The sequence below is a fragment of the Octopus sinensis genome, linkage group LG27 (genome assembly GCF_006345805.1).
Source record: "Octopus sinensis linkage group LG27, ASM634580v1, whole genome shotgun sequence".
Lineage (NCBI taxonomy): Eukaryota > Metazoa > Mollusca > Cephalopoda > Octopoda > Octopodidae > Octopus > Octopus sinensis.
In genome coordinates this window covers 208,465-220,963 of record NC_043023.1, presented here as the reverse complement: position 1 = coordinate 220,963, position 12,499 = coordinate 208,465, and the positions used below count along the sequence as shown (strand labels likewise).

Below are 12,499 nucleotides of genomic sequence, written 5' to 3'. Positions count from 1 at the left end.
AGAAGGCAAAACAACCGCTTGGTGTTCGTGATACCAACTCCAAATTAGACTTCGGTCTACCCTGCACCCCAGGTTTTATAAGACCGGATTTTAACTCGGTGGCTGAGATTACAGCACTTCTCCAACCTGAATCGAATGCTGGTCCATTATAGGATTAACTTCCCAGTCACGGTTGGAACTCGTTTAGACTTGAGTGGACTAGAGCAGCATGAAATGAGGTGTTTTCTTCTCCCGGTTTCGAAATCGAAACCACGATCTAACGATCGTGAGTGCAGCACCATAACCACTAGGCCACGCACATTTGAATGATATGCTAACATAATCTTGCGAATCAAGAATATTTTCAGATACTGATATGTGTGGCTGTGTGGTAAGAAAACTTGCTTCCCAATTACATGGTTCCGGTTTCAGTCCCACTGCGTGGCACCTGGGGCAAGTGTCTTCTACTATAGCTTCGGGTCGGCAAAAACCTTGTGAGTGGATTTGGTAGACGGAAACTGAAAGAAGCCTGTCATGTGTGTGTGTGTGTGTGTGTGCGTGTGTGAATAACAAAGAGGTGCAGTTGTCAATCCATTACAGCCGTTTCCAACGATTTCTTTAATTGGTTAATGAAAACATTACATCATTGTAAAGAGACCGTTTTTGTCAGATGAATTCATGAGTTTCAAACATAAAGGACAACTCGACTTCTTTGGAAGAGGTGATAATTTCAATATGTGTGTGTCTGTGGGTGTGCGTATTTATGTTTGTGTCTGAAACCCGTTGTTTATATGTGTGTGTGTTGTGGTGTGTGTGTGTGTGTGGTGTGTGTGTGTGTGTGTGTGTATTAGGCTTTAAAATAAGTCCTGGTGTTGGTTTGTTCGACTAAAATCCTTCACGGTGGTGCTCCAGCATGGTCGCAATCAGATGACTGAAACAAGTCGACATAGTTACAAATTCACGGGGCAAAAATATTTACATTGATTCTGCTACTATTCCTTTATGTTTGAAGCTCGTGAATTCATCCGACGAAAACGGTTTCTTTACAATGATCTAATGTTTTCATTAATCAATTAAATGAATCGTTGGAAAAGGCCGTAATGGATTGACACCTTTACCTTTTTGTTACTTATATTTTATTCACCTATCCTGGAATATGCGCTTCATAAGTATTATAGACTGTATTTCTAATACAAAATACATGTCTGAATAGCTAAGTGCGGATTTCTTCACTCAGCTGGGTCTTATTATTTGCATACAATACAAGAATATCATGTGGTCGGTACTTATGCACCAAGTCTGATATTCACTTAATATTGTTGGCTGTGCATGTTATTCCGGCCTAACGAGGTGCCTCAATTTAAGTACTTGATTCAACTGAATCTTAATTATATTATATATATACTGAAAAAGCGAAGAAGTGCCTATGTGGTAAGTAGCTTGTTTACAAACCACATGGTGTGAGTTCAGTCCCACTGCGTGTCACCTTGGGCAAGTGTCTTCTTCTATAGCCTCGGGCCGACCAAAACCTTGTGAGTGGATTTTGGTAGACGGAAACGGAAAGAAGCCTGTCGTATATATATATATATATATATATATATATATATATATATATACTATACTAGTCAATTAGGGGTTTAGCAACGAATTGCCTCACCACACACCGAATTTAGAAATAGCAGTCAAAGAGTTATAGCTATTCTTTCTACTAAAAGGGAGATCTCAGTAAAAACACAGCACTTGAAAGGCAAACACAGACGGTCTGTCTGTGTTTGCCTTTCAAGTGCTGTGTTTTTACTGAGATCTCCTTTTAGTAGAAGAATAGCTATAACTCTTTGACTGCTATTTCTAAATTCGGTTGTGTGGTGAGGCAATTCGTTACTAAACCCTTAATTGCTTAGTATTACTTAAATTTTCCTCGAATGAGGCTTTTACATGCCGAAATCTACTTGGTGTAATTAATAATTATTCCAAATTAATTAATTTCACCCTTTATTGTTACTGATATATATATATATATATATATATATATATATATATATATATATATATATATATATATATATATATGCGTGTGTGTTGTGTGTGTATATATGTTTTGTGTGTCTGTATTTGTCACCCCCATCATCACTTGACAACCGATGTTGGTGTGTTTACGTCCCTGTAACTTAGCGTTTCGGCAAAAGAGACCGATAGAATAACTATTAAGCTTACAAAAAATAAGTCCTGGGGTCGATTTGTTCGACTAAAAGGTGGTGCTCCCGCATGGCTTCAATCAAATGACTGAAACAAATAAAAGAATAAAGGAATATATATATATATATTATATAAAAGTCAATGTCTGTGTGTTCGTGTGTTACTTATAGACTCGATCCTAATGAAATTTGGAACTCAAAATCCATGTCTCGGGAGCAGGATAATGCTGTATGTTTCATATAATTTTGAGCGAGTATAAAGGAAGAGCAGAACCCCTCGTGAAAATTCACATGCTTCGGATTTTTAATGAAAGCTGAACCATAGGTATTAGAAATAAATTTTAAAATATACCCAAAATTTCCATTTCTTTGGATGATTCTAAGACCCCCACTCCTAATTTTAGTCATTTTTCATGAACCAAAATTACTGAATGGATCTTTATGATATTTGGAACTTAGATTCAATGCACAAGGACAGGTATAATGCAGTATGTTTGGTTTGAATTTGAGGAGGCTTAAAATGGGGCAGAAAACCTTATGAAGATTCATAAATTTCCGACGTTGATGAAATTTCAACCATAGGTAATTGATACAAATCAAGAAGTATTCCCAAAGTTTCTGCTTCTCATGAAGATTCTAAGACCCCTAATGGTCATTTTTTATGATCCAAAACAAGGTCAAAAGTACTGAATGGATCTTTATGAGATTTGGAAATTATATTCTATGCATAAGGGCGGATGTAATGCAGTATATCTTTGAAAGTGAGGGGGGCATAAACGAGGCCATAACCCCCATGAAAATTCATACATTTTGCTGTTGATGAAATTTTAACCATAGATGTTAGACACAAATGAAGTAATATTCCTAAGATTCCAACTTCTTAGGAGGTTAGTAAAACCCTTTAATGGGGGCTTAACCCCAACAATTTAGTCATTTTCCTAATCCAAGACAAATACAGTTATAGTCTTGGAAGCTGTAGTTTGATGTTTCGAGCATAGCTCTTCGTCTGAAAAGACAAAGGGAAACGTCGAAAATAAAAGAAATCGCCAATAGCACGTGTGTAGTTATTGAAATGAACGGAACTAGTATATATATATATTTATGTGTCTGTGTCCCCCAAGCCCCACCATTGCTTGACAATCGACGCTGGTGTGTTTATGTCCTCGTGACTTAGCGGTTCGGCAATAAATACCGATAGAATTGATATTAGACTTGGAAAGAATAAGTTCTGAGGTCGACTGCTTCGACTAAAAGCCGTTAAGACGATGCTCCAGCATTGTCGCAGTCAGATGACTGAAACAGGTAAAAGAATATAAGAATGCCATTAAGGAATAGACATTCTTATTTTTTGAAGGCAAGGAGACATTCGTGGACACATATTTTTACCTTCATAGGCGTCATCAGTACAGCTATAGGTCTTCTTTATCTTTTTAGTGGGAGATGTACAAGAAAAATAAACAGGCGTAGGAGTGGCATAGGTGTAGGAGTGGCTGTGTGGTAAGTAGCTTGCTTACGAACCACTTGGTTCCGGGTTCAGTCCCACTGCCTGGCACCTTGGGCAAGTGTCTTCTACTATAGCCTCGGGCCGACCAAAGCCTTGTCGGTGGATTTGGTAGACGGAAACTGAAAGAAGCTCGTCGTATATATGTATATATATTATATATATATATATATATATATATATGTATGTGTTTGTGTGTCTGTGTTTGTACCCCCAACATCGCTTGACAACCGATGCTGGTGTGTTTACGTCCCCGTAACTTAGCGGTTCGGCAAAAGAGACCGATAGAATAAGTACTAGGCTTACAAAGAATAAGTCCTAGGGTCGATTTGCTCGACTAAAAGGCGGTGCTCCAGCATGGCCACAGTCTAATGACTGAAACAAGTAAAAGAGTAAAAGAATAAAGAGAACACATTTATGTTCATGGTAATTTGCCTAAAGAGGAAACGATAATGAGCAAACATAAATAACTCAGAATACCTAATGGCATGTATTGGAACAAATACGAAGAAGTGTATAGTGTGTATGTGGGTGTGAGAGAGAGGGAGAGAGAGAAAGAGAGAGAAGAGAGAGAGAGAGAGATAAAGAAAAGAAAGAGAAAGAAAGAAAGAAAGAAAGAAAGAAAGAAAGAAAGAAAGAAAGAAAGAAAGGGGGAGAAAGTGCTTTCAATTTGTGTTTGTTTCTCACCGCTTCACCACGGATGTTGGTTTCTCTCTCTGTCTTCGTGACTCAACGGTAAAACGTAAACAACCCAAAAGAATAATACCAGTCTTAAAAGCAAGTCATAGTGGTGCCCCAGCTTGGCCGCAGTCCAGTTTGTGAAACATTTAAGAACGCAAGTAACACTTGAAAGCTGTCAGCGTTCCAAGAGATCTGACCGCCTGATGCGCAAACAAGGATGATGAGATTGTCTGACATTAAGATTTGCAGTTAGGTTTAAACGTGAATGATGTCGATTTGGAGAAGTGCTTCAGCTGTGTCTGCTGGACAAACATAGGACCTTGTGAATGCTCGAAGCATGTTTCAGTATTATTCTGTCTCCTCGTCTTTTTTAGGTGAGTTGCAAATGTTGTAGAGGTATTATCTTTTCTTTCATTTGTTTCAGTCACTAGAGTGTGGCCATGCTGGGGCACTGCCTTGAAGGGTTGAATCCACTCTTTATATTTTATTCTTTTACTTGTTTCAGTCATTTGATTGCTGCCATGCTGGAGCACCCCCTTAAGGGATTTTAGTGGAACAAGTCGACCCCAGGACTTATTCTCTGTAAGCCTTACGGCAAGCTTCCAGAGAAGTCATCTCGTATAGACGTAAGATGCTATAAAAAAATACGCAAATTAAGCGCTTGGTTGAGTGACCTTTGGGAAGGTAGAAAAATCTCACGAAAAGTCCTAAGGCTTCTATGGAAATTAAAAGAAACATCTTCAATGAGTACATACTGCCAGTGATAATTTATGACAACACTACGATCATGAATGCTCTCATTGTAGCGCAAGGAAAATGAAACGAATCATGCTCGGCATCACATTGCACGATAAGGAAACCAACACCTGAATACAAGCGCATACGAGAGTCAACGACATCATAAGAACCATCAAGGAGAAGAAATACAGATGGGATGGCCATATCCTATGACTAAAGGACAACAGACGGGCAAGATCAAAAGGCCGACCAAAGACAAGATGGCAAGATAAAGTCACCTGCTGCCTGGGATCTAGATGGCCACGACTGGCCAGAGACAGACGGTGATGGAAAGAGTCCAGAGAGGGGTTCTTCCTTCAACCATGATGAAGCCCTGAATAAGGTTGACGAAATTTCATCAGCACCAGTAAATGGCACTGGTGTATCACGTGATTCCATCGTAAATTGCCTATCATCAACTGCAGAGAGCCAATCACCGAATGCTGGTGTTGACGAAATTTTATCAACAGATCATTTATACGGACATTCAAAGCACTACATTCAACTTAATTAATACGCGGTACAACGGCTGAATCTGTCGCTAATAACTATTTTAAATGTTTGAGTGATGTTTTAATGCGTATGCCATGCCTTCTTTGTTGAGTGATATGAATATTACATGCGAATGCAGATTCGTCATACAGGTGCGCGCGCAAGTATATATATATATGTATGTATAGTTATGGTATATTCTGTTACGAACGTAGTAGAGTATAGTATAAAGCTTTTCCACCTTTAGATTTGACCCTGTGATTTCCCATGGTAGTGTTATACGTAATTCCAGTCCGCCGAGGTCGATAAAATAAGTACCACTGAGTACTGAGGTCGAGGTAATCGACTTACCCCGTTCCCTGAAATTACTGGCCTTGTGCCTAAATTTGAAATTATTATTATTATTATTATTATTATTATTATTATTATTACTTCCGCCTTAGCGAAGGCGGGGGTATTGTTTTCAATTGTGTTTTTTTGGGGGAAAGCAATTGAAATATTTTATTTTTTAATGAAGTATGTATAAAATAAAGTTTACGTATTGTTAAAAAAATATTTATATGAGAAAAAAACCAAAACAATTCACCACCTTGGGTTGAAAAGTTGGGTGCGCTGGGAAACGTCTCTAATGGCTATTGATACACGCCAGCACGCTTGCAGCGTAGCCACGGCTGGTGGCGAGGCTAATGCGCTGGAACAGCCAAGCGCCCTCACGGGTCTTGTTTATCCGTGGACAAAATATCTCAAGAACCGCTCGATGGATTCGGGTGAAATTTTCAGGCCTCGTGACTGCACGAACTGATTAGATTTTGGGATCGATCCGGTATCGGACAAGGATTCTGGATTATTTACTTTACTTTACATGATTACGATCTTACGTCGACTTTCAAGTCTTTCTCAATTATCTCTCTTTAGGCTGTTTCCAAAGTTTTATTTTCGTTTCTCCATCCTTAATTTTAATTGCGTCTCTATCTTAACTGATGAATAAAGAAATCAAACTACATAAACAAACAGCAGCAAAACCGTTCAGAAATAAAATAACATTAACATATTTTTATAATATATATATAGATATTATATATAATACATACATATTAACACTTTACAGTATACTTACGTAAATACATACATCTGTACACCGATCTAAAACAACAGGAATACTAAAGGAAGGCCGAATTTAAGAGAAGAGAAAAGCAAAAGGTCTCATGCTATTCATTTAAAAATTCATGAGTAGAATTTATCACTATTTCCTCCACCTTTGAAACTATTCTGAATGGTGAATTTGTTGACAATGGTTTGTACTTGATAAGGATAAACTGTTTATTACTGTTACTAAATTTTCTACAGCCACCTTCACATTCCATGACTACCATTGAGATCGATCAGGTACCGGACAAGGATTCTGGATTATTTTTCCGGATATTTTACTTAATTTTTAAAAGCGGTCGTGTTCATTTTTAGTATTCTCGTTTGCGAGAGCAGTCGAGTTTATTTCAGATATTCTCATTTTAAAAATCACTTCTGGATAATCGTGGAGAGAACGTTGTTGTTGCCATGACGGAGGTTTGCGCTCTCTGAGCGCTCTTGTTATTATTTTTAATATCATTGTTTCTTGTATTTGCTAGATGGGCATAGATGTGGGATTTATAAATTATTTTCAGTAGTAGCGACTACTACTACTACTACTACTACTAATATTAATAATAATAATAATATTAATAATAATAATAATAATAATAATAATAATAATACTGCTACTGCTGCTGCTACTACTACTACTACTACTACTACAACTAGTAATAGTAGTAGTAGTAGTAGTAGTAGTAGTAGTAGTAGTAGTAGTAGTAGTAGTTGTAGTAACAGGAAGGGGTTTTATTTGGTCAATTTATTTGTGTCAGTATGTTTTCTTCAAGTGGTTCCTCTCTGGAAATCTTTCTGAGAATATTTCGAGTGTATGAGTGTGAGCTGTGTGTGTATGTGTGTGTGTTGGGGGTATCAGGGGTGTTTAGCAGTGGCCGTAGTAGAAGGGTGTTGCAAGAGAAAGTAGGCCACGAGGTCATTGTAAATTGGACACAACTTCTGAAAGTTGGTCAGTGAAGTGGCCTCGTTATTGTTGTTGTTGTTGTGATGGTGGCGGCAGTGGCGGTGGTTATGATGATGGTGGCAATAGGGGTGGGGTGACAATGACGACGACGACGACGACGATGATGATGATAATGGTCATCAAAGAAAAATAGAGGCAACAGGAAATGTCTGGCATGACCCTGGTAAATTGGTCTTGTTGATATACATACATGGATACACATATATATACATACACATACGCATATTTATATGTATATGCGTGTATTTCTACACAAATATACTTATATATGTATGTACGTATACGTACGTATGAATGCATATATGTATGTATGTATGTATGTATGTATGTATGTATGTTGTATGTATGTATGTATGTATGTATGTATGAACGTGCGCCGTCGTAGGTGGCTAATTTTCGTGTGCAACAAAATGTATTTCCTCCTGATTGAGTGGTTCTGGCTCCTCCGTGTTGATGGCGTCGATGAGAACTAAGGCCATTCCATGCCTAAAATAGACAGGAACAAAGATGCTAAGGAAGTGATGGCGCTCGGCACAGTTGTTGTTGACTATGTTGTTGTTGCATCTTGCGTCCTATTCGTTTTCTCTTCAATTCTTTTCCTTTTGATTTCGAAATGGTCAGTTCCTGTGTTGTCGAAGTGACGCCACGTCTGGACTTCAGTTTCCCATGTTTTCGTTTCAATTCCAGCCATTTATACTGGTTTTCTAATAGTGGAAATGGCATCCTTCGTGCATTTCCCCGATGGTTAAGGCACTGAAGACGATTCGATGACGAAATTTTACCTCTCATTCTAAGTACATGTGTGTATGTATTTGAATCTTTTACTTGTTTCGGTCATTAGACTGCGGCCATGCTGGAGCACCGCCTTGGAGGATTTTTAGTAGAATGAAGCGACCCTAGAATTTATTTTTCGTTAAGCCTGGTATTTATTATATCGGTCACTTTGGCCGAACCGGTAAGTTAAGGGAACGTAAACACATCAACACCAGATGTCAAGCGATAGTAGGAGACAAACACACACACACACACACACACACACACACACACACACACACACACACACACACACACACACACATATATATATATATTTAGCAGAAGAGAGTGATTCAAGGGCCGAAAGTTTCATGTGTTGACTCCATTTTCTTAACACCACCGCGTGTGTATCGTTGGCGATTTTCTTTCTCCGTCTTCCCTTCCTTGGACCTTTCCTTTTTCTATGTCTCTGACGAAGAGCTCCGCTCGAAACGTTAAATCCTCCTTCTTTCTTTCCTTTCCTCAGCGTCCAATAACACCATACTTGTTCCACGTCCTCGCGTTGTTGCCTTTTCTCTTTGTATTTTCATGTTTGGATTAAAACTCTCTCTCTCTCTCTCTCTTATATATATATATATATATATATATATATATATATATAGACTTGTTTTATTTATATTTCCTGAGCGCCATACTAATACAATTGTTTGTTTGTTTTCCACCTGCCTTCGTCTTTTGTCTATTTTCATAAAGCTTCCCGTTATATATATATATATATATAACAAATCCACTCACAAGGCTTTGATCGCCCCGACGCTATTGTAGAAGACTTTTGCCCAAGGTACCACATAGTTGAACTGAACCCGGAACCATGTGGTTGGGAAGCAAACTTCTTACCACACAGTCACGCCTGTGCTTACACACACACACACACACACACACACACACACACACACACATACACACTATTATCAGTAATGGCTTAACTTTTTTGTTCAAGGTTACATACAGACACACTCTGTTCGCACTTCCCCTTCCCTACTTAAGGAACTACACCCATAAGTCTTTAAGGGATAATTTGCAAATCCCAGTAAATCAGAAACAGAACTGACTTTCAACAAAAGGCAAACCCTTAAAGAGGTCATAGATGGCCAATGCACGCACACACTCAAACACACATACAGGCAGACACGCAAGTGTAAACACATAAACACGCGCACTACACGTACACATCGTTTATTTTCGCACAACTGCCTTCAGTTCTAATTGATAACTTCTTTCCAGGCATCTTAAATTGAGGGTAAATCCAACAGTAGCCGCTATTAATCATGCATAACAATTATGAAATAAATTGGCCCGGGAAAGATCTGATTTGTGAGAGCGGAAAATTGTCTCATTCCTGTTGATGCAATAAGGGAAATGAAATGGAATGGTGAATGACCGAGGAAGAGAAAGTGCTATAAGATTACGGTTAGCTGAAGGGTCACCGGATTTTATAAAGAATTTGCTCCTTGCACTTCTGATTTAACACACACACACACACACACACACAATCACACACAAACGGTTAACCAGCAGTAACTAAAGATTGAATGGTAACATGACCTAGTTCTTCTGAACTATGCCTATCCTTTGTCCAGTAAGATCAAAACCAACCTCTACCTATTTTTAGAGCTGAATCCAACACACACATGCTACAATTCAATCGAAATAAACTCTTCATCCTTTATGATGTCAAAAAGATCAGTCAATTTGTCCTGAGGAGGTTTTTTTTGTGTTTTTCAACTTCATAATGCACTTTAAATGTGTAAATATGGATAGGAGCAATCAATCGAAACGCAGCGCGGGCAATATGAAAGAACTCATTAATTCGACTGGATCATGAGAATAAATGAATTGATTATTCTGTGCATGTATTCTCCGTTTTCTTTGTATTATTAAACTTTTCTCCTATATCGAAAACGATGGAAATCTTTATAGAAGCAACTGGAATTTCAGAAGTGTAAGAAGAACCAACGATAAACAGTACATATACCCATGTAGAATTTTCCAATATCGTTAATCGATATAGTGCTAAACTGGTGTACGCTTAGACAATATATCTCTAGGAAAGAACAAATTTCTTTCCATACTGATTTATACACACACGCACCCACACACACACACATATATATATATATATATATATACACGTGGGTAATCCCCAAAGTAGGGTCTCCAAAGCGCTGGGGACGCATGGAAACTGTGCATGCGGCTATTGGCAACGCTGTTGTGTTTCTTGTACATGTGCCTACGCCTGCTCCTGCGTGCGCCTCGCTCAGTCTTGGCTTGGAAGTCGTATCTGATGGAACTCCCGATTGACGCTACCGCCAAGAGTGAAGTTCACGCAGTTATTCGGTTTTTGAATACAAACCGCATAAAACCGATCGAAATTCATCGCCAATTAACGGATGTGTATGGCGAGTCGTGCATGGATGTCAAAAACATCCGCAAGTGGTGTAGGAAGTTTGCAGCTGGTCGTACTAAAATTAATGATGAAGAAAGAAGCGGGCGACTATCAATTTCCGACGAGACAGTCACGAAGGTTGAGCAAATCCTGCGTGAAAATCGGTGGATCACTCTGGATGATATCCGCATTTTGGTTCCTGGGGTTTCCCAAAGCACCATTCATACGGTTTTGAGTAAAAAATTGCAATATCGGAAGGTGCACGCAAGATGGTTCCCGCGAATGTTCACAGAAGACCATAAACGGGACATCATGACCCACCCACCTTATGGTCCGGACTTGGCACCCAGTGACTACCACCCGTTCCCTAAGTTGGAAGAACATTTGGCAGGAACGCGCTTCGGCAATGACGACGAGGTGAAAGATGAGGTCCAACGCTTCCTTAACGACATGGCGGTAAGCTGGTATGACATGGGCAAGCAAAAACTGCCACAGCGCTTACAAAAATGCATCGACCGAAATGGCGATTATGTAGAAAACTAGATAAATGTTCAAACTTTAAAATGACGTAAACATCATTGACAATAAACGTTTCTGTAATTTCTAAATACTTTTGGAGACGTTATTTGGGATTACTCTCGTATATATACGCACACACACACACACACACACACACACACAAATATATATTTATCCGCCCTTCCGTCATAACACATCTATATTACTGTCACACTGCCTTCTGCGCACGTGTGCTTAGAGTTGGTACTATTGTAGTAATGTACCACTTTTCTTTCTAGTTTTACAGTGTAAGCATGGCCGCTCTACTAGCAAAGTGCACCAAAGAAGAACAAAGAGTAGTGATCCGATTTCTTTGCTTGAAGGTGTGTGAGGTGCTGAAATTCATCGGAGGCTTTTAGTACAATTGGTTAATCGTTTCTAGGCGACCGTGTGTGGGCGTGCACTGTTACACAACAACAAACTTTCTTCGATCATAGGCTTCGGTATTTGATGCGAGAAGGCGCCGAGCTAGCAGAAACGTTAGCATACCGGGCGAAATGCTTAGCAGTATTTCGTTTGCCGTTACGTTGTGAGTTCAAATTCCGCCGAGGTCACTTTGCCTTTCATCCTTTCGGGGTCGATAAATTAAGTACCAGTTACGCACTGGGTCGATGTAATCGACTTAATACCTATGTCTGTCCTTGTTTGTCCCCTCTATGTTTAGCCCCTTGTGGGAAATAAAGAAATAAGTATTTGGTGCGAACTGCTGGCTTTAGTTTGTTGGCTAGCACTGTTGTATCGTACACCCATTTTCTAGGTAGTCTTCCAATATAGGCCCTTTTGAGTCCCCAAAAAGGGTTAGCATCACCTTTCCTGCGGAAGACTGAGTCTTGAATTTCTTCGTCGCAGGCGAGCCAGGATGTTTCCACTCCATACTCTGTCTTTTTGGATTCTTCCTCATAAAGATGGATCGACGTTTCATATCCTGTCACTATTCTGCTCAAAAGTTCCTCGCCCTCATTGTTGTAGCGATCGAGTAAATGTTTGCAGACCTCAACACGTTTGTGCTT

The 12,499-nt window shown here is 39.2% G+C and overlaps 1 protein-coding gene and 1 long non-coding RNA gene across 2 annotated transcripts in view; one reads left to right on the top strand and one right to left on the bottom strand.

Annotated features, from left to right (window-relative positions):
* Positions 1 to 979: 979 nt before the first annotated feature.
* LOC118768130 lies at positions 980 to 8,822 on the bottom strand. The gene is made up of 3 exons (XR_005004002.1): positions 8,803 to 8,822; positions 3,549 to 3,560; positions 980 to 1,097 (listed from the first exon to the last, which is right to left on the bottom strand). It is a non-coding gene; the product is annotated as an uncharacterized LOC118768130 (long non-coding RNA).
* Positions 8,823 to 10,829: 2,007 nt separating this feature from the next.
* Positions 10,830 to 12,499, top strand: part of LOC115225471 — a 26,601-nt gene continuing 24,931 nt past the window's right edge. The window contains exon 1 of the mRNA XM_029796426.1: positions 10,830 to 11,387. Within this exon, the coding sequence (XP_029652286.1) occupies positions 10,830 to 11,387 (558 nt within the window). The remainder of the gene's footprint in view (positions 11,388 to 12,499) is intronic.